Here is a 19145-nt window from a genome sequence, read left to right on the forward strand (position 1 = left end):
AAGTGCCCTTGAGCAAGGCACCTAACCCCTCACTGCTCCCCGAGCGCCGCTGTTGATGCAGGCAGCTCACTGCGCCGGGATTAGTGTGTGCTTCACCTCACTGTGTGTACACTATGTGCTGTGTGTGTTTCACTAATTCACAGATTGGGATAAATGCAGAGACCAAATTTCCCTCACGGGATCAAAAGAGTATATATACTTATACTTATACTTCTCCATGGGAAGGACCTTACAGTAAACAAAGTTTGCACCGACCATCATGTGATCTGAGAAACACACCCTAAACATGATTTAATGTCACAAAACCAGAGTTTGGTTTGGTGGAAAATGACATCATAACCTTTTCCCAAACAATTATTTCAAGTCTGTTATTATGAGGTAATAAAATATGTTTTCAAGTGACATGAGCTTAATGAACTAGTGCACTAAGCAACTAGATAGCAGACTTAGTTAACTTCCTCCTATGTTTTCTCCTCCATGCTTACTTTTCTTTTGATGTAGGTCATGCTTCTTGACTTTAGTCATTATAGCAACCATGGCAACGGCTGTAGGGTGAGAGATGTCAGAACAGAAATGCCATTCAAGTCTTTAATGTTGACCTTTTGACCCTTGGGTCTGGAATTTAGAAGTATTTCAATCACTATATCACAATGATCATCAGCAATTAAATCAATAGTAATATAATACAGGACCTAAAGCCAGTTGGTGCAGAATCATAAGATGAAGCCTGTGAAAATGGGTCAGATGGCCATTTTAGTATTAGTGATACCAGAAGTTGTATTCATCGTGCTAATACACTAAGTGGTACACTCTTAAAACTAATGTGTTGAAAATAACACAACTTGTGCTGTTTTTTTTTAACACATCTCTGTGTCCAGATAGAACAGTTTGTGTCGTTTCTAACACATTCGTTTCAAGAGTGTAGCAGATTAAAGATGAAGATGAAGATGTACTACTTAGTAGTAGTAGTAAAAACATTGCTGTTGTAAAAGATAAAGGAGAAGTAGACAGTAGTAGTATAGAAGTAGTATAGTAATTGTAGTAGCAGTGACAATAATAGTTGCTTCAATAATAGCAGCATTGTCAATAGAGACAATGAAAGAAACAATGAAATGGAGAATGAGGTGAGTGCAAAACATAATATACATATTCATTTAGGATATCTGAATGTTAATATACATATTCATTTATGATATCTGAACGTTATATACATATTAATTTATGATATCTGAATGTTAATATACATATTCATATATGTATGATATCTGAACGTTAATATACATATTCATTTATGATATCTGAACGTTAATATACATATTCATATATGTATGATATCTGAACGTTAGTGTGCTGTTGCTATGAGCACTACATGTGTTTTCTGTTTAACAAAAGAATGCCATATTCTTAAGTATTTATTGCCTTTTTAATGCGTAGACACAATATCAAGGACATTGTCCCAAAAGCCTGGTGTGCCAAAAACCCCTCAGATGTTCCCCATATGATTTGAAGTTCTGTGAGTGATTGTGCTGGAACGTTCCATTTCTCAGGACAAAAGAAAACAGAACACTGCATTCTTGTCCAGTCCCAGGGACAGCTGCTCTCAGCTGAGTTGAGTTACGCAGTGGCGACACACAGCCAGGGGTTCAGTCCCTCAGGCCTGGCACTGTTTGCTAAACATCTCGAGAAAGCCGCAATGCCTCTCCTGCAGACTCATGATAAACACTTAAGCCGCAGTTGTACGCAAACATTTGGGCACCACCGAACACATGGAACAATTACAGTTTATTTTTCCACACATTTTTGCTAATTCTTAAAAGAAAATATAACAGTTAACAATTGGCTGAAGAGTGGCTTGTGTAGGTTTGATTGACTGTTTTGCTGCTTCCCCATTGCACTTGGGTACTTGGGTATGCCTTGATGCTATTTGCCAAAGGGGATCAAAACGTTTGCATACAACTGCATTTTTGAACACAGAAGTGGTATTTGAGGCCACAGTTAGGTGTCCTTATGTGCGATGTACTAAATGTAGGATTTATTTACTTTTGCAAAATGTAGGATTGGGGTTCAGTAACATTTAATGTTTTAGTTTATTATCACATGTTCATTTACTCCACTGTAAGGCACATACAGTAATATGACATATCTAAGCATTATTCTGGTTGGCAAAGCCATGCTGTACAAAAAGAAGAAATGGTTAGATGAGAAGTTCCTTCAGCCTTTAAAGAAAGGACGACCTAGGAGTCTATGCTCGACTGCTCAAGGTCACAACCTCTGCAGTCACTGAGATCGGCCAGCTGCCAGTCGATCGGGATAAGCAGTGGCGGTTTTATTTCAAGTCCAGCGATGTGTTTGCTCGCATACCACCTTTAATTCCCAAACAGCCGCAGACTTTGGAACGCATCTGCCACGGATCAGCGCCGGAACCTTCTCTGGAGTCAGCGCCTCTTCTGTCTCGTTGCTTGCCTTGTTTCTTGTCCCCATTCTGGACAACGTGGCATCTGGACAGCTAGGAAAAGACTCTATGGGCGGATGTATGCTGTATACTTCTGTGGATACAGATTTTGTGCATTGCAGGCTCTGACATGCATATGGTGTGTCTTTAAGTATACTTGTTTTTTTTTTTTGGCCGTTGAGAGCTCTACGCACAAGTCCATACGACACTAAATGTTGGCGCTGCGCAGACAATCCATGCTTACTCTGCTGATGACATTTGATGTTTTTACGCCATCATGCGCACCTTGCACAGTCTGTGCTCAAACAGTGTCGGAGGAAGTATGCTTACCACTTCAGAGGCCACATTCTCTGTGCAGGCCTAACTTATATAGCTTTTGAATGCTGTCGAAAAAGGTCCCACCGGGTGAACAGAAGCAACACTCATTAAATGAAGAAATAATTAGTTGGGCCCAACTGGGTGGCAGAGGAGCAGGCAGGGGCCGGCGATGCTGGGAAACAGGTTGGCACAGGCTGTAGAGGGAGACGGCCGGGTCAGGGTAGGGTAGGGCAGGCTGGGACCGCGCTGGAATGAGGGTGGCACTGCCCAGACGGTCTAGACAGGAATGTCTGCCAGGATAATGAGAACCATAAAGAGCAACAGGAGAGGAGAGGTACCCCCACCCCCCCTAAAAAAACAAACACAACGACAAAAAAGACAAGATCTGACCCTACACACACACACACACACACACACACACACACAGATTTTGCCCTTTACAACATCTTAAAATCTACAACCCACTACAACCTCTTAAAATAGTCATATTTTGGACTAATACGGAATTGTAGCCTTTTGACAAGAGGCCTGTATAGTTTTTGGTAGATTATATGTAGTATCAAAACACTGCAGCACTGTTGCATATGCCAGGTGACAGACCAACACACCATGCCAAACTCATACATGCCTCATCTGATGTTCTCCAACGGCAACAATCGTCTGTCTGTCCGTTTTTCTGACAGCGAACTGCATAGGAGGCATTTTTTTGCAGTTGCCACAGCAACGTTCAGGTCGACTGAGCACGTAGTTAGGAGGAATTGCATAACATCATGTTTGGCTGGGACTCTGATCTGAGTGAATGTGAAAACTGAAATATGAGAGAGATTTTTCTTTAAAAAGACTGTGTGGAGGTAGGGATAAAGAGAGAGTGTATGTGTGTGAGAGAGAGAGAGAGAGAGAGAGAGAGAGAGAGAGAGAGAGAGGTGAAACAGCCTGCTCCAGATGTTTTGGCAGGTATTATACAAAAAAGCAAACTTAAAAAGACAGAATGGAATAAAAACAACATTACTGACAGTGAGACAAACCTCTCCACAATATAATAATACAACAGCCATAATCTCATAATGCTCATGGTGAACTGGTCACTGTTTTGGCACGCATGAAAAAAATGCTCGTTAATTTCATTCCTTCAGTATTTTTACTGGATGCCAAGGACAGTGTGCGTCTGAAAGGTTGACATAGGTAAGGCCGTATAGTCCACACCATATGAGGCCTGGTCTTGGCAGACCCTTCTCTCCACATACTTTAGCTTCAGCTGCGCTGGACACAAGCCAGTCGGAGCTGCCGCTCCAGGAAACCTGTCCTCTCAAGCTACTCTCTCACCATCATCCATGTGATGGAGAGCTTGGGATTATGCTGTTACGTGCTTCATTAAAGCAGCAGCGAGGGGTTTAGGTCTGAGGCTAGCAAGCTGACAACTTCAAATCCTGCAAAACGCAAGCAAATAACCTAAAGCCAATTGCCAACATGACCAACAACTCAGATGACATTGATTAAAGCTTATGTTCTAACTTCTTTCTGGGATATTGTTGGCAAGGTCATGCTGCATGTGAAAACTGTTCTGAGGCTACATTTTCTGACCACTACTTAGTGCATGTCCTGGATATGGTGGGAACAAACATCTGTTTATCTATCCTTCACATGACAACATCCCATCAAATTTGATTTGAAGATGTCACCAAAACAGGTAGTCATGGTATAAAGTGAAAAAAAATATGTTTTACCACCCGGTTGATCTACAGAAAAAGTACCCAACAAGCAATACCTTTTTGTTTATATGTTTAGCGACCCTCTGAAGGTATTTGTTCAGAGTGGCTAGCACTGGAAACGAAACATTTCCCATATGAGGTCAGTTTTTATTTGGTCTTGCTCGCTTGTTAATTATAGACTGTTGCCAGCCTTGGGATGAATAAGAGGGACTGGGATTTGCAGTGGCTATTTTTACACTTAAATTACATCATACACAACGTGAAAAGACAAGGCGGCACAGTATGGTTTTTTGGTAGGCAAACTTGACTTCATTGCCTGAGAGATATTTTGGCTTGCTGGAAGCCTTACAGCGGCAATTGTGTGAATGTTTCCAAGTCAAACCAATGACTTATAACTCTACTATGTAACTTTGATGCATGTAAATAAAAGTTTGTTGTTGACATTCATATGCAAGTCACCAATGCTTTAAGACCTACTGGATATATTACTATCTTTCCCTACCTGATAAAATAGCACTTTGAAAGGAACATTTTACATCAAATTATTTTGAAAACAATAAGTCATAATATGCAGTTACAACTGTAGGGTACAGATATTGGTCAACAAACAAAACCATGCCTTTAATGTAGTGCTATTTTCTGAAATATTCAGTCAGGTAAAATATCATCCACAACACACATACACTATTATGACATATCTTAAAGACGGTATAATAAAATTTTTCAAAATCAAAGTGAGTTTCTATAATAATTTCATGGTTAGACATATTTTTCTCATGTAGTAAATCGAACTTAATATACATTAAATGACAAAAACAGAGGTTTTGCAATGTTTGCATTTTTTCCCTTGGGGAAAAAACTATAGTCAAGGAAGGTTTTGTAGTTCCCCAAACAACCTCCAGAGGGCAGACATGAGTCTGTGAGCTGCTCTATGCAACATGTTTCCAGTTAAAGCAAGAGGGGAGGCATTTGAACTGATGTCAACAGATAATTATGACACTGGAAACTTTAAAAAGGCCATATCATGCCATGTGGTACATCAGATGTTGGACAACAACTCTTTTCGTCCACTCCAAAGTGTCCTCTGTCTTACAATCTAACAGCCTAATTGCTTCGGAAAGAGAATGATCCTCTCCACATGATACAGTATCCTATGATACAGTACCCCCCACCCCCCAAGTTTCAGAAAGGGCTTTTCCATCTCGAGTGTCAGATGGGTGTCAGAGGCTCAGGAGGGATTAGGGTTAGGGGAGTGTGTGACGAGAGTGTTTACGAGACGAGAGTGTTTACTCTACGGCTTTTTCAAATGCACTTTTTGTTGTGCTGAGCAGTGTGTGTCCCCAGGCGTGACAAAGAGCCGCCATTTTCACAGCACTGGAGAGCCCAGACAATTGCTGGTGAGGTTGTGGGTGTGGGTGGCGGGGTGGGGGGTTGCAGCTGAGTTTGCAAATCATGGGTCTCCACCTGGGCTGTGTACACTGTTACTGACATAAACAAGTTGATGAGAAAGCAATTGTCAGGTCACACAGTGCGCTGGCCTGCTGGAGGTTTAGCTACAATTCTATCCATTCTATTACAGCACATTATGCAGCATCACAGGACACCATTCCCAACACGCTGATAATTAATCAACATCGAGTCAATCAACAAATTACATATAAGTGAATTTGAACACTTTGTTTCAGATTTATGGTTTCTCACAGATTAAATCATAAAATAAATCACGAGCACTCAAATGTTTGCAGCATCATATAGACCTTTTCAACAAGAAAAACAAAAACAATGCTAGAACGTTCTATTTTGTTCCCAATCTACTTCCGCTTCATTAAGATAACATATGGAATGTTAAAACAGAAACTTTGTGGGAACAACTATGATGCTGATAATGGAACTCTCTTGAAACGGTCAATAGCTGTATGAGCTGTCTAGCCGCCAGGGTCAACGAGTCCGGGATTCAGAGTGGCCAGAGAGATGACCAGCTGAAATAGGTCAAGAGGTCAAAAACAGAATAGCCTGAAATTGTGTTCTCACCTTCTTTATACAATCTATGAAATGCCAGCCTCTTTTAGTCTTAATATAAAACATTTATTGTTTTTATATATGTGACAGTGTATCAGATGGTGTCACTTCACATTTACATAAATGTCAGTGTAAAAGGTTAACAGACCTATTGCAGCTGTAAATAGATTTAGGTGAGACATGTTTTACTTCAGCAATCTCAAATCATTGACTTCCTCTGACCTATATGTGTGTTTATTGCAGAAAGGCAGAACTTGCTAATAGTTATCCTGGTTTTGAAGTGTCTCACTTGTGACTCTTCTTAACTAACTTTTTGTTTTATAAAGCAACTCACGCCACAAATTCTTATGAAGAACCTTTAAGAACTTAGAAACAACGCACACTTTATATTCCTTTGTGAGAATTGAAGATAACATTTTGGTCTCCTGCAGACTAAACTCTTGTTGCATAACAAAATAGTAGCTCATGCATACACATGCAGGTAAATGTTCATAATCCCAACAGCCACCAGGGGGCACTCAACACTAACTGTATTATAAGAAGAACCAACAACATCTTTATGTCCTGGGGGTAACTAACTTTAAGGCCTGCATGGGATAAGTTAACAGCCCAGCAATATGAAGATAGCCTTCTTTTTAAGCTCCAAAGGAAGGTTTGCATAACAAGGCCCTGGAAATAGTTATGCCTCAGCACACAGAGGAAGTCGTGCAGCTGTGTCACTAACGGACACATGATTGCACATTTTTCATTTTCATAACCCTGAGCTTTCTGTATGGGATGATACACTGTAGTGGCTAATAAACATTCTCAGTACCCTCATCACACCTTCACCGTCCACAAGTAAACATTCTTGGGTATTGGCCGATGGTACAGGCGGAATTGCAAGCTTACACCAGGACGTGACTTGCAAATCCAGTTTTGAATTCAAACAGATCAAATTCAAAAGACAGTTGATCAAATGAATCACTCAGGGGAGGACAAAGTCCATGCAAAGCACAGGCATGTCCTAGTCTGTCTCTCTTCGACTGCTATTGTGAAGCTTGCATCTGAATATATTGTTGTTATTGTTGTGGTGGTTGCATGTGGTTGTTGTGGTTGTGGCTGTTGTTATTGTTTTGCAGGCAGACAGCGGCGGGTGGGCCGGGGGTGAAATGTGATGTCTGCGGAACAAAAAGAATCGCTCTGTCAGCTCTACAGCGTACAAAGCTCAGCTTATCCCGCTAACTAACAACGTGCTGGCAAAGACTCCGAGACAATTAAAGAGACTCACAAAACACACCATTACTGCTGTGAATTTAGGTCAATTAACACAGCAAATTATGCAGCATCATGGGACACCATTCCCCACACAATGATAATTAATCAACATAAAATTAAAGTAAAGTTGAAGTTAAATTCAACACTTTGTTTCAGATTATTGTTTCTCACAGACTAAATCACTAAATAAATCATGAGCACACAAGCGCTTGCGGCACCAGGATGTAAGACTTTAATGTCTGCAGGCCTGCACCTGGTGCACATGTTCTGAGAAGCAAATAGCTGAATGTAAATGCTCTTGATAGAAACATGCAAATCCTTTTTTCAGTTTTTTGTTTCATTATGACCAAAACCCAACCTCTTCAGTATTACAGTGGCTTCACGTTAACTAAGATTGGTTCATTTGTTTCATTTATCCACCCCACCCCACCCTCTCTCTATTTTTATTGTTCACACCATTGAACCATATACCTGCCATGCAGTGCCATCATGACAGCTGGGCCTATGACTTTGGCACAGATATGTATCATATCTACATTCAGAGGAAGTCCCCCGTAGTTTATTTATGTCCTCGGAAGAGAAACCAGAGACGGTGTGGCTGTGTAAGTTTACATGTGGCGTCGCTTCTTAACGGCACACGCGTTCACAACTGTACAGAGTTACGCACGGGGGCACGCGAGACATTAAACAAACGCCAGGCCTACCCAACAGTCCCTGGAAGACATTCCACTTCCAGTATTTAAAACACATGCAAATTGTGATAACGCACGTATCTAGTTTGACTTTACAGATCATCTCATCGACCCTCGTAACTTGCTGCCCTTTTCATCCCTGCAGCCCTCACCACTGAAATGAGTTCCATTGTGTCTGTATGCAACTCTAAGATTGGACTCCAGTGGTCTCTTACTGTTTATTACAATCAGAAAGAGCATAGTCGCTTTTGAATACAAAACAACACATTTCTCTTACAAAGCACTATCCAATCTCTGTTTTTTCTATGCAGATAATAATGGTAATATTAAGAATATTTGATTTTTTTACTAGACATGTATCAAGTTTTTAACTGTTCAAATTCAGCACAGAATTGATGTGTGATATACTGTGGTAAGCAGTAGACTTTGGAGCTGGGCAAAGTCCTTGAACACACACACAGATAAACTGTGGGTGATTAGGCATGGCTATAGAGTACTGATGGTTCTATCAGCTACTGAGACCGACACCTTCACAAACACACATGCACACACACAGTCACACTCACTAACTCACACACACTACACACACACACACTCAAGGGGTGGGAAAAAGAGCAGCCAGAGCAAACACAAAAGCTGGGTAGTGTGAGCTGCAACCTGAGCAAACACAGCGCCCGGGGCGTGAGCCTCCCACAGCAGGACTCCACAGCCCCAGGTGCCGGCCCCTATTGTCCCGCTAATGCTGTAAAGACCTCTAATGTAACCGCCCGTCTACGCACACAGGGAAGAGGTGTTGCTTGTTGTTGACCCTTTCTTTGTTTGGCCGCCCAGGCATTGGGACAATGAGCCTGCTGCTGGTGCTGCCCTCTGGTCCTCCCTACCTCCCTCCTCTTGATCCTGCTCAGGTAGAATAACAGGCCACCTCATCATACGCATCGCTGGCACAGAGCACGTTTCCACAGCAACAGGATGGCTTTCATCATTCATGTGTGTATAGTGGGGCTCAGTCCAGTCGTATACGAGTGCCTGAGTGTTTGACTGTGACATCAGCGTGGTGATTCTGTTATGGATCAGCCCCGGTGACACGGTCAGTTTCCATGACATCCATTCATTTATTCATATGCATCTGTCTCTGTATGGGGCACTTCTGGTTTTCACTGACCTCATAATGAAAGATGACATGGTTCCTCTTCACCTTTCTGCCAAAACAAGCAGGTGTGATTTCTTGAAAATAAAAAGTAAGAGATCATTACATCAGTGTGTGAATATTTGAGTAAATTACTATGGGAGTAGGTCATTCTCTCAGATGAGCCAAAATATCTGAATATAAAAATATCACAGAGGTTGTAAATGCTCATATGATACCAATTTAAGAAACGTTCCTCTGGTATTTCCTTCTATTAAACAACTACTTTGAACTTACAAACAATGTTCACAGTGATGTCCATTTGAATAACGCAACTAGTAATAGAATGTGTTTTTTCGATCCAACCCCTGATTAATATGTAATTAAAGACCTCATCATTTAGTATCCATTATCCCAGGGGTGAATTATCGGGCCTAATCAGGAACATATGTGAAGACATCTGATGCAATGTTTTTTAAATGGCATCAACAACCACCAAATGGCTTCTGTGCTGACTTGAAAACAGACCATTGGAACTAATGAGGGATGCCTAATGGAGCTATCTCAATATAGACTTAATTACATCTGGATGTTTTGTGTGTTGCACACAGCAAGTTCATTGAAAATAGGAAACCAAGATGACAGCTTAAGGTTGTTTACTCTTAGGGCGTCCATAAGAGAGGTGTTTTTAATGGTTATAAAGGGAGAAATACTTACCTTTTTGGGAGAAAATATACATAAATAAACTGGGTTACTATCCTTTTCCCATGGATGCTTGTGTTCTGCTAATACCAAGCAACATTTGAGTCAAATGAGAATGTCCTGTCAGCATTGATATTGGTCACTGGTGGAAGGGTAGGCTACAGCCAGTGGTAGTAAATGTACTGTTTTGTTCGTGTGTAGAACAGCGATAATGTTTTCATTTACATTACATTTACTCATTTAACAGACACTTTTATCTAAAGCGATTTACAAAATAAGGAATGATCATTCAGAGGACAGGACCAGAGGAGACCTCAGGTGAAAATAATTACTACAACAATAATGGAGGGGAGACCTTAACAAATACTACAACAATAAATAGCCTAGTGTTTTCACATTCAATTGGTCAGTGTCTGGTTAGACAGTGAGCATTTGCATTGTTTTGACTGGTACAAGACTCATAAATGAACTCTGCCATGCCTCACCTTATGCAATCCCCATTGTCAGTGAAAGTATGCCTTTTGTCACCCCGTGACAAGTTATGTGAGCGGTAGGCTACAGGATCTTTACCAGGAAGTCATGTTATTTAAAAAGCACTTTTCCTTGAAGTGACATGTTTGCTAACCATCTGGTTGCTTAGTTCATCACATTATAGTGGCCTCTTTTTGAAATGAATGAAGATAGAAACAAAGCAGCCTGTGGGAAATCAAATAGCCAGCTTTGTTATTCTGATATTATTTTCTTGGTAAGTTGTGCAAAAAAGGGGGAAGTAAAACAGACAATAAGGAAAAACATGATGACCAGAAGGCCTTTCCCCTCAGGAATTATAGGGCCTAAGCCTGTGTTATGCAAAAACCTTAGTTGATGCAATCGGCTGAAATGATCAACTCAATTCCCCCCCAAAAACTCACATGAAAAGTGAAGTAAAATCACCCCCCTCCCCCTCCCTCTCGCAAAACGCTATAATGACAGATGCATGGCCTCTTACAGATGATTATTCTGACTTACAAGTTGTTATTCTACTCGTTTGTTGGCAAACACGTCTAGGTCTATGGTAAGGTTACGGGGCTTTTCCGTGTAGTGATCAACAAGGGGACATATTGAATGTAAATTTCATCAGCCTCCGACCAAGCAGCGATTTAGCTCCTACTGACGTCAGAGAGCTCTCGTCCTATCAGGTTGAACCACGATAGTAGAAATAGAATGCAAGAGGCGGAACTGGCAGATATCTTCTGCGAGCTAAAGGTTGCTGTATGATCGAGGGGACTTAGAGATTCCTTCGATAGAACAAATATTTCCTAAATTTACGACACAGAGGGTCTAGTAGAGATCCGACATCAAGCACATAATGGTTGTTGTGACGGCAGGGACTGGGGGCGCCCACAAAGTCCTCTTAATATCTGGAAAACAAAATGCCTCATCTACTACGGCAACACAGGGAGGCTTCAACCGGTCAATATCGGTTGTTCTCCCTTCAAGTCAAGTCTCGTCAGATTCAGATTCAAACGGATCCGGACCACCTCTTCGGAAAAGACAGCGACTCACACACTTGAGCCCTGAAGAAAAAGCACTTCGGAGGTAAGTGTCACGCAGTGCTATTACCCCGGGTATTACTAGCTAATGGTAGCCGCTGTAACGTTAATCCGATCATCCTTTTAACATTTCATGCAACGACACTTAACATGAGTTGGATCTGGAGATGTATAATTTGGATTATGTTTGGAAGTTATATTATTGCTGTAGTTCTAAAAAATAACCTTTGTAGGAAATGATATGCTTTCGTGTACCGGCCGGTCCATCTGGCAACGTTGGCGTTTTTTAAATGCGTAGTGCGCTTAGTCCCACCCAGTTGAGGCTATCCAGTTCTGCCTGCGTGGCAAGAACATGGCCGGCAATTACACAATCACTGAAGGAGTGACATGAGACCTACTTCTAATGTAGTCTACTAGTCTACAGGAAATTGTGTTTTATTGCAAGGGGTAAAATATATAAGAAAATTAATGAAAATGTTTGTTTTTATAGGAAACTCAAGAATAGAGTTGCTGCTCAGACCGCAAGAGACAGAAAAAAGGCCAAAATGGGAGAGTTGGAACAGCAGGTTTTGGAACTTGAGCTGGAGGTAAGAAGATGACATTAAAATAAATAGTAATAACAATAATTTTTTTAAAAAAGGAAAAAATACAGTAAATGTTACCTTTTTAGACAGACTCTTAAATGTGTGCCCTTGACACTGAGCACAAATATTTCCCCTTACAGAATCAGCAGCTCAACCTTGAGAATCGGCTGTTGAGAGAAAAGACCAGTGACCTCATTACTGAGAATGAGGAACTGAGACAGAGATTGGGATTAGATACTTTGGAAGTTGAGAAGGTAAATGAAAGATCATAACATTAACTCAAACATTTGTGTGAGTTTTTGTGTGTGTGGGGGGGGGGGGGTTGTTGCTGTGGTGTGAGTGGACATCTGAGCTGCCTTGCTGGCAGTGGACTGTATCTAATTATCTCTCTTTCCCTTTCCCATGGACAGGTTCAGGTGTTAGAGTCCAATGTGAGCTCCATGGGTTTGGGGATCGGGTCTTCTGAGTCCGCAGCACTCAGGCTACGTGTGCCTCCGCAGCAGGTGCAGGCCCAGCAGTCCTCAAATCCGAGGAGTTCGCCATGGATACTGGCAGTCCTGGCTCTTCAGACGCTGAGGTGAGACCGCAGGAGAAAATGACTGTTGCATATCCATTCTCAATGGCTTTCCTCTGTGATGATGATGATGCCTAGGGCAACATTTTGAGCAATGTTGCTGTGCAACATCAAAAGCAGTTCCGAGAGTTCATTTTGAATGACCATAAAAATGTGCCTTTGAGAATTAAAGTTCTCCAGAAAGAAAGATAAAAAAAAAAAAATGGTTACCCAATATCAATGGAAATATGCCAGAACCACAATACTCAGGAACCTTGACTAGCAAGTTGCCTTGTGTATCATCAGTTCAAAAAATTGCCTTGTGACATCTATTGTGTTCATGTTGGCTTAACTTGGTTTCTTTTCCGTTGCAGTCTGATCTCTTGCTTGGCATCCTGGACATCCTCGACCCAGAGCTCTTCCTCAAGGGGGCCCTTGCCGTGCCCCAGGAAGCCCAGCTGGTGCTCGGTGGAGGCGAGGGAGTTCCAGTATGCCCCGCCGCACCTGCAGCTCTGGGGCCCGCACCAGTTAAGCTGGAGGCCACTAATGAACTGATCCACTTTGACCACATCTACACCAAGCCTGTCGAGGAGGTGGTGTGCGTGGAGGACGAGGAGGAGGATGAGGTGGAGGTGCAGGAGAGTGTGCAGGAGGTGAAGCTGGAGGATCAGCAGGAGGAGATGGAAGACAAGGAGGAGGAGCTGGAGGAGGAGGCCTTCTCCCTGGCCCAGGAGGAGGTGGTGGCGTGTGTGGAGGATGTCTCGGTGAAGGACGAGCCCGAAGAGGTGCACATCCCCGAGGTGTCCGGCGCCACCGCCGCTGGGGTCATCGATGACTTCCTCTCGCCGGCGTCCCCCTCCCTGGCCGGCTACGGCAAGACTGCCTACCTGACAGACGCATACAGTGACTCTGGATACGAGAGGTCCCCGTCCCCTTTCAGCAACATGTCCTCCCCGCTGTGCTCCGAGAGCTCATGGGAAGACGTGTTCGCCAATGAACTTTTCCCCCAGTTGATCAGTGTCTGAACCCTAAACCGCCATCAGTTTTTGATATTTAGTTTTCCTTCGCTGCCCTTCTGGGCGTAGTTCAAAAAGTGACTTTCTTTGCTTTATATTGTAAATATGTGAGAAGTCATCACCCTAACTACCCTAGACTACACTGAAAGTCTAGATGTAAAGTACCAACTCTTATCATGTGGCTGGTGTCAAGTGCAGTACACCTGTATTAGCCTGGCAACATGGGGAGTTTTCGTTTTCAGATTAGAAAATTAATATTTTATCAGTTTGTCAGATTTGCAGAAAATCTAACACATTGTATAGGGTTCTAACTAAATATCACTCAATCAACAATCTCAATAGTCTGAAAGGGGTCCCGGGGACTAATTGTAATCTGTCTATTTATTTATGTATTTAGTGTGAGTCGTCTGTATGTAATGTCAGATACCAAAATGCTTTACTATGAATTGTATTATTTGAAATTCACAGCATTCTCCTCCTAGCATACTGCCCTGTATTAAACTTCAAGCATTGCATAACCTTTTTGTCTGCGGTCTTGAATAGTTACAGGGTTTTTGGGACGGGGGGTGGGGTTGGTTTTTTTTTTTCCCCTTCCAGGAAAGTATCTGAAACTGCATTCCACTTGCACGTGACCTCAATCTGCCTTTTTCCTAGTCTGGCCACTTCAAGTCTACCTCGGCTCATGTTGTAATGTTTTCCAGTGAAGTTGAAGACAGATGTGTTGACTATCAACTTGCAGAGTAAGTGTAAGTGTAGACATTGTAAAACAAGAAATCCCATGAGTACACCCCACCTTCATACATACACTCACACACACACACAAGACTTTGAGACCTGGCCAGCTGTACACTATGCAAACATTCCGATAAGATAAGTAGGTGGTGTATGGAGAGTTGAATGTTGAGTTCATATCAGATGTTAGTTTTACTGACCTCTACTCTACACTGTGCCACGTAGGTTACTACCTGTACTACCTGTACTATCTTCCAGAATGCATGTGAACAAGATTAACTCCAAATATTGAAGAGGGCACATGGAAAAAAAGATTTTATTAAAATGGATCAAGAAAATACTCTACATACTAATTATTAAAAAATCTAGTGGCAATTGAAGGCACCAAACTGTATTGTAATTTTCTGATATACTGTATGTGTCTATAACACAAAAATGCATTATGGACATCTGGGACTCACAGCTGAAGCTTAGCAGAGCGCTCAATATACAGGTAGCCATACTGTAAATCCGATTTTATCTTTACCCAATGTATATGCATGGGCAACAAAGTCATGAGGAGGGTGGGACATGTCAAAACCCATGTTAGCTCACATCCTGAGGGTGGAAGCTTTCCGAAAATGTATGGTTTATATAGTTGAATCTGTTTTCCCTTCGTTATCAGAGTTTGCTTGCCTTTTAGATTATGGCAGGCTATCTTACAGCGCGACAGTGGGGGAGTCCAGTATATTTTCTTTGGGCACACTGGTTCAGGTTAATATCACCCTGATGTCACTGAATTTCCCCTTGGGGATCAATGAAGTATCTATCTATCTATCTGATCTAATTCAGTCTCTGGACAGAGGCTCTTCACTGGGTAGGGAGGTGTCATGAGATCACCATTGAGGAAGTAGCTTCCTCTTTTGGACTGATTCACATGAACCTTTGTATTGTGTACGTCTGTTTGATACCTGGCTTGTCACTTTTCAGGTTCTGAAATGTAGCTGTCATTTTTGACTGTTTAAAGAATTTGCCACTGTGATGTGGGTTTCACAACGTCAAATTGTTTGCACTCCCTCTGCGTAGTTGTACCACAGTGTGGTTAGCTCAGCTACACTGCTCTGACTCAACTTCCTGCGCGATGAGTTCTAAGCAACTGAGAGGGCTGAGGTTAAGGGAAACAAGCATTTCATTCTTGATGATGTTTGGTATTTTGGTGTCGGTTTGTTGTCTGAGATTTCAGTGTTTAAGTGTTACTCTAAATCCTTGACAAAAATATGGTTGTCAAAAGCAGAGCGTTGATTGACACAAAACACACACACAATAGGTTATTGTGTGAGACAGTCACCATGATGATATCTGTGTCCTTAATGGTAAGGTTCATGCTTAAATTAGCATGTGCCCCATGAGTAATAATATACGCCTGTCTTCAGCCTGGGTGAGACTGACCAATCCTGGCCAGTGGCCCGAGGAGGTTGCTGAATCTAGTTAACAGGACCCCTCCCCACACACACACACATACAGCAGCCAGTAGCCTACGGTGGTGTAGCGTATTGGTTTCAGTTGCTGATGGCTACGGTTACTTAGCAGAGGGTTATCATGATCCCTTTCTCTCTCTTTTTCTCTCTCACACACACATATGGAGTAGAGATACAAGCTTAGGGAGGTTTAGCTAGGCCTACTTTTCATTTTCATTTCCTTTTTTATCTCAATGTGTGTTTCCATACAGAAACCACCAGGGCGGAAGGTTAAATGAATTCCTCACGAAACCATGCATGAAACTCATGGTTTGTTGTTTCTGGTCTTTCCTGGGGAATTGTTCACAAGTGGCTGGGCAGAAACAAAGCGATTAAGGGGTGCCATGGAGTCAGTGGTTTCTTGATGATCTGACCGCTGATCTGTACCAGTGAACTTTAAAGTTGGGGAAAACCAGAGAAGCTACAAAAACAGCATGGGCAAAATGGACAGTGTCACTGACCTTTACAGGCACAAACACTGTATGTGCACAAACACTGTATGTGAGTAATTCAAATGGTAATATGGCAGAAAATGAGAGAGCGATGATGATAATAATAAAAGAGAAAGATAAACTGTGCATGATGTGTTATTATGAGTAAAATATTTGGTTACATTATTTGGTTAACTATATAATAATTAAGAAACTTCAAATGGTTATGTCCAACCATTTATAATTATAAAAGGGCCATTTGAAATTAATTCATGTTTCCATTTGTGATATTTTCTCTGTTGCCCTCATACCAGGAAGTGGTTCTGGGTGATAGACGTTGTCAAGAAACACAATTGGTCTTGCTCCATGTGCATTCATCAACTCTTCGAGCTTGACAAGACAGGTTTGTGCAGATTAAGACATTACTGACTCTTCAGTTATTTCAAAGCCACTCACTGGACCTTTCGCAAAAGTGCTTTCACAACACTCTATTTCACAAGTTACCACTTTGGCTTCAATTCTTGCCCTGCAGTGTGGTACTAGCATGAGGAAATGATTTCCTTATAATCTTACCGTAGGCCTACAGTTATACACATACAACTTTATGTATTGATATTACATTTTTGATACAATTGACATCTGCAGTCCCTGCATGATATAGCCCACAATGTACATATTATATGTAACATATACTGTACAGGTCACATCATATCTATAGATTTGTGTACGTGACGCAGTCTGTAATCGTTCGGTATTCTGAACCAGGGCAGGGTTTTAAAACACATCTGTCTACACCAAACCCAAACACAGAGCCTCTGAGGAGAAAATCATAGCCATATGTGAGATCGTTTCCCCGTCAAACCACCCCCACTCGAAATGTTCGTCTTGTCCAAGCACAGAGCTCCGCTCCAGGCTTGTGGTGTCATCTGAGCAAGTCTGGAGTCAGGACAGCCAGGCCAGGAAGGGAGGACTTTTTCTGAGTTGAGATCAAAACCCTTTTCATTCAAGGGCAGTACTGGGAGACAAGAGGAGAGACGAAGCAGGTATAGAGTGACTTTTGTGTTACAAGGATGTTGTTGAATAGACATTCTGAAGAATATCTGGGTCCATTGAATATAACATGGCATTTTAAAATCTTACATTGTTGATCATGAATGCATTCTTTTTCAGATTATTCCAAACTCTCTTAGTGAAGCTCAGCTGCACATCAAACACATCTTCTAGTAAAGTAAAGTAAAGAAAAGCACTTTACTTTACAAACAAATCTTGCTTGCTGTCCATAGAAAACATATGTGGATGTGTGGTTAAAGAAAGCATCTGTACTTCAATTGATATAGCATCTACATAATTGAAATGTAACTCTGCTAAATGGGCTCACATCTAAAATATTTTTTTTTTCATTAATTCACTTGACACATTGTCTAGACGCTAATCTGCTAGTCTGAAGTTGTTTATTCAGTCAGACTGCTCAGAGAGAACTGAATGAGACGAAGGAGCCATCGGTGAGCTGTAAGATGCTGGCCACGCCTTTATCAACACACCGAGACCACAGTGGATGTCTGAGAGGCTAGACTCTAAGACTCGAGGACTTGAAAAGTAGTCTCTTCAAGGCACACTGAGGCGGAGCAGAGGCTTGTGGAGGTTAGGCTATACGCAAGCAGGAGCATGTCAAAGGCATGCTTTCCAGCATCACCAGACGACTGAGATCACAAGAGTCTCTCTCTCTCCCTCCCTCACACACACACAAGCACAAACATACACACACACACACTGTTCATAAGGGTTTAGCTGAGTGTGTTTACTTTGAGTGAATTCAAGAGAATATTTATCACTTTGTGCATTCTCATGTACATGCTGTTTATAATCATACATTTATTGTATGTCAAACAATATCCTTTGATCCTAAGATATAATGTTGATTTATTCTTTGCATATGAGGCCCGAAACATGTGAAAGAGCCCCAGTGAAACAGAAAGAAAAAGACTGGCACATAATAAAGATGTTATTTTGAAGGATCTTAAGTCTGTAAATCATCTCAAATCTGATTTGATAAAAGTTGCAAAATAATATGCCCTTATATGTAACCACCATACATACTAGTATGTGATATTCATAGTCACCCACAGATTATTGCTTTCCTAATTAGGAAATAGAACTACATCCTCACAACACCTGGATGCTGTTGTTCTCTGAATCTGTTTGTGCAGCTGGACACCTTACTACATAGGGAAATATAAATAAAGCCATCTTCATGTTTCTCAAAAACAATGAAAAAAAAACAAACAAAAAAACAAGATCAGGGTTTTGTGATGATGTATTCCCATCTTCATAACTCACAGGAAAACCACAATTCTATCCACCCATGTTATTGTCTTCCTTTGAAGTTGCGACATCAGAAAGACTCTGTTCTTTGCACAGCTATTTCAGTCACACACACACACATACACACACACACAAATACACAGATAACATGGACTAGCGAGTGAGCGAAGGTTGCCCAATTAGGAACATGTCACTGTGATCCAG

At 41.6% G+C, this 19145-nt stretch overlaps 1 protein-coding gene and 2 long non-coding RNA genes across 3 annotated transcripts; all 3 read left to right on the top strand.

Annotated features, from left to right (window-relative positions):
* Positions 1-4690: 4690 nt before the first annotated feature.
* Positions 4691-17727, top strand: LOC121715352. Its single transcript, XR_006033589.1, has 3 exons — positions 4691-4701; positions 10252-10255; positions 17642-17727. It is a non-coding gene; the product is annotated as an uncharacterized LOC121715352 (long non-coding RNA).
* On the top strand, positions 11484-14478 carry xbp1 (X-box binding protein 1). Its single transcript, XM_042100980.1, is given in 6 exon segments — positions 11484-11853; positions 12298-12394; positions 12532-12645; positions 12802-12858; positions 12861-12968; positions 13319-14478. Coding segments are annotated over 6 exon segments (1257 nt in total). The 5' UTR covers positions 11484-11623; the 3' UTR covers positions 13970-14478.
* On the top strand, positions 16414-17596 carry LOC121715351. The gene is made up of 3 exons (XR_006033588.1): positions 16414-16672; positions 16934-17022; positions 17519-17596. It is a non-coding gene; the product is annotated as an uncharacterized LOC121715351 (long non-coding RNA).
* Positions 17728-19145: the final 1418 nt, after the last annotated feature.

This window comes from Alosa sapidissima, chromosome 8 (genome assembly GCF_018492685.1).
Source record: "Alosa sapidissima isolate fAloSap1 chromosome 8, fAloSap1.pri, whole genome shotgun sequence".
In the NCBI taxonomy this organism is placed as follows: Eukaryota; Metazoa; Chordata; class Actinopteri; order Clupeiformes; family Clupeidae; genus Alosa; species Alosa sapidissima.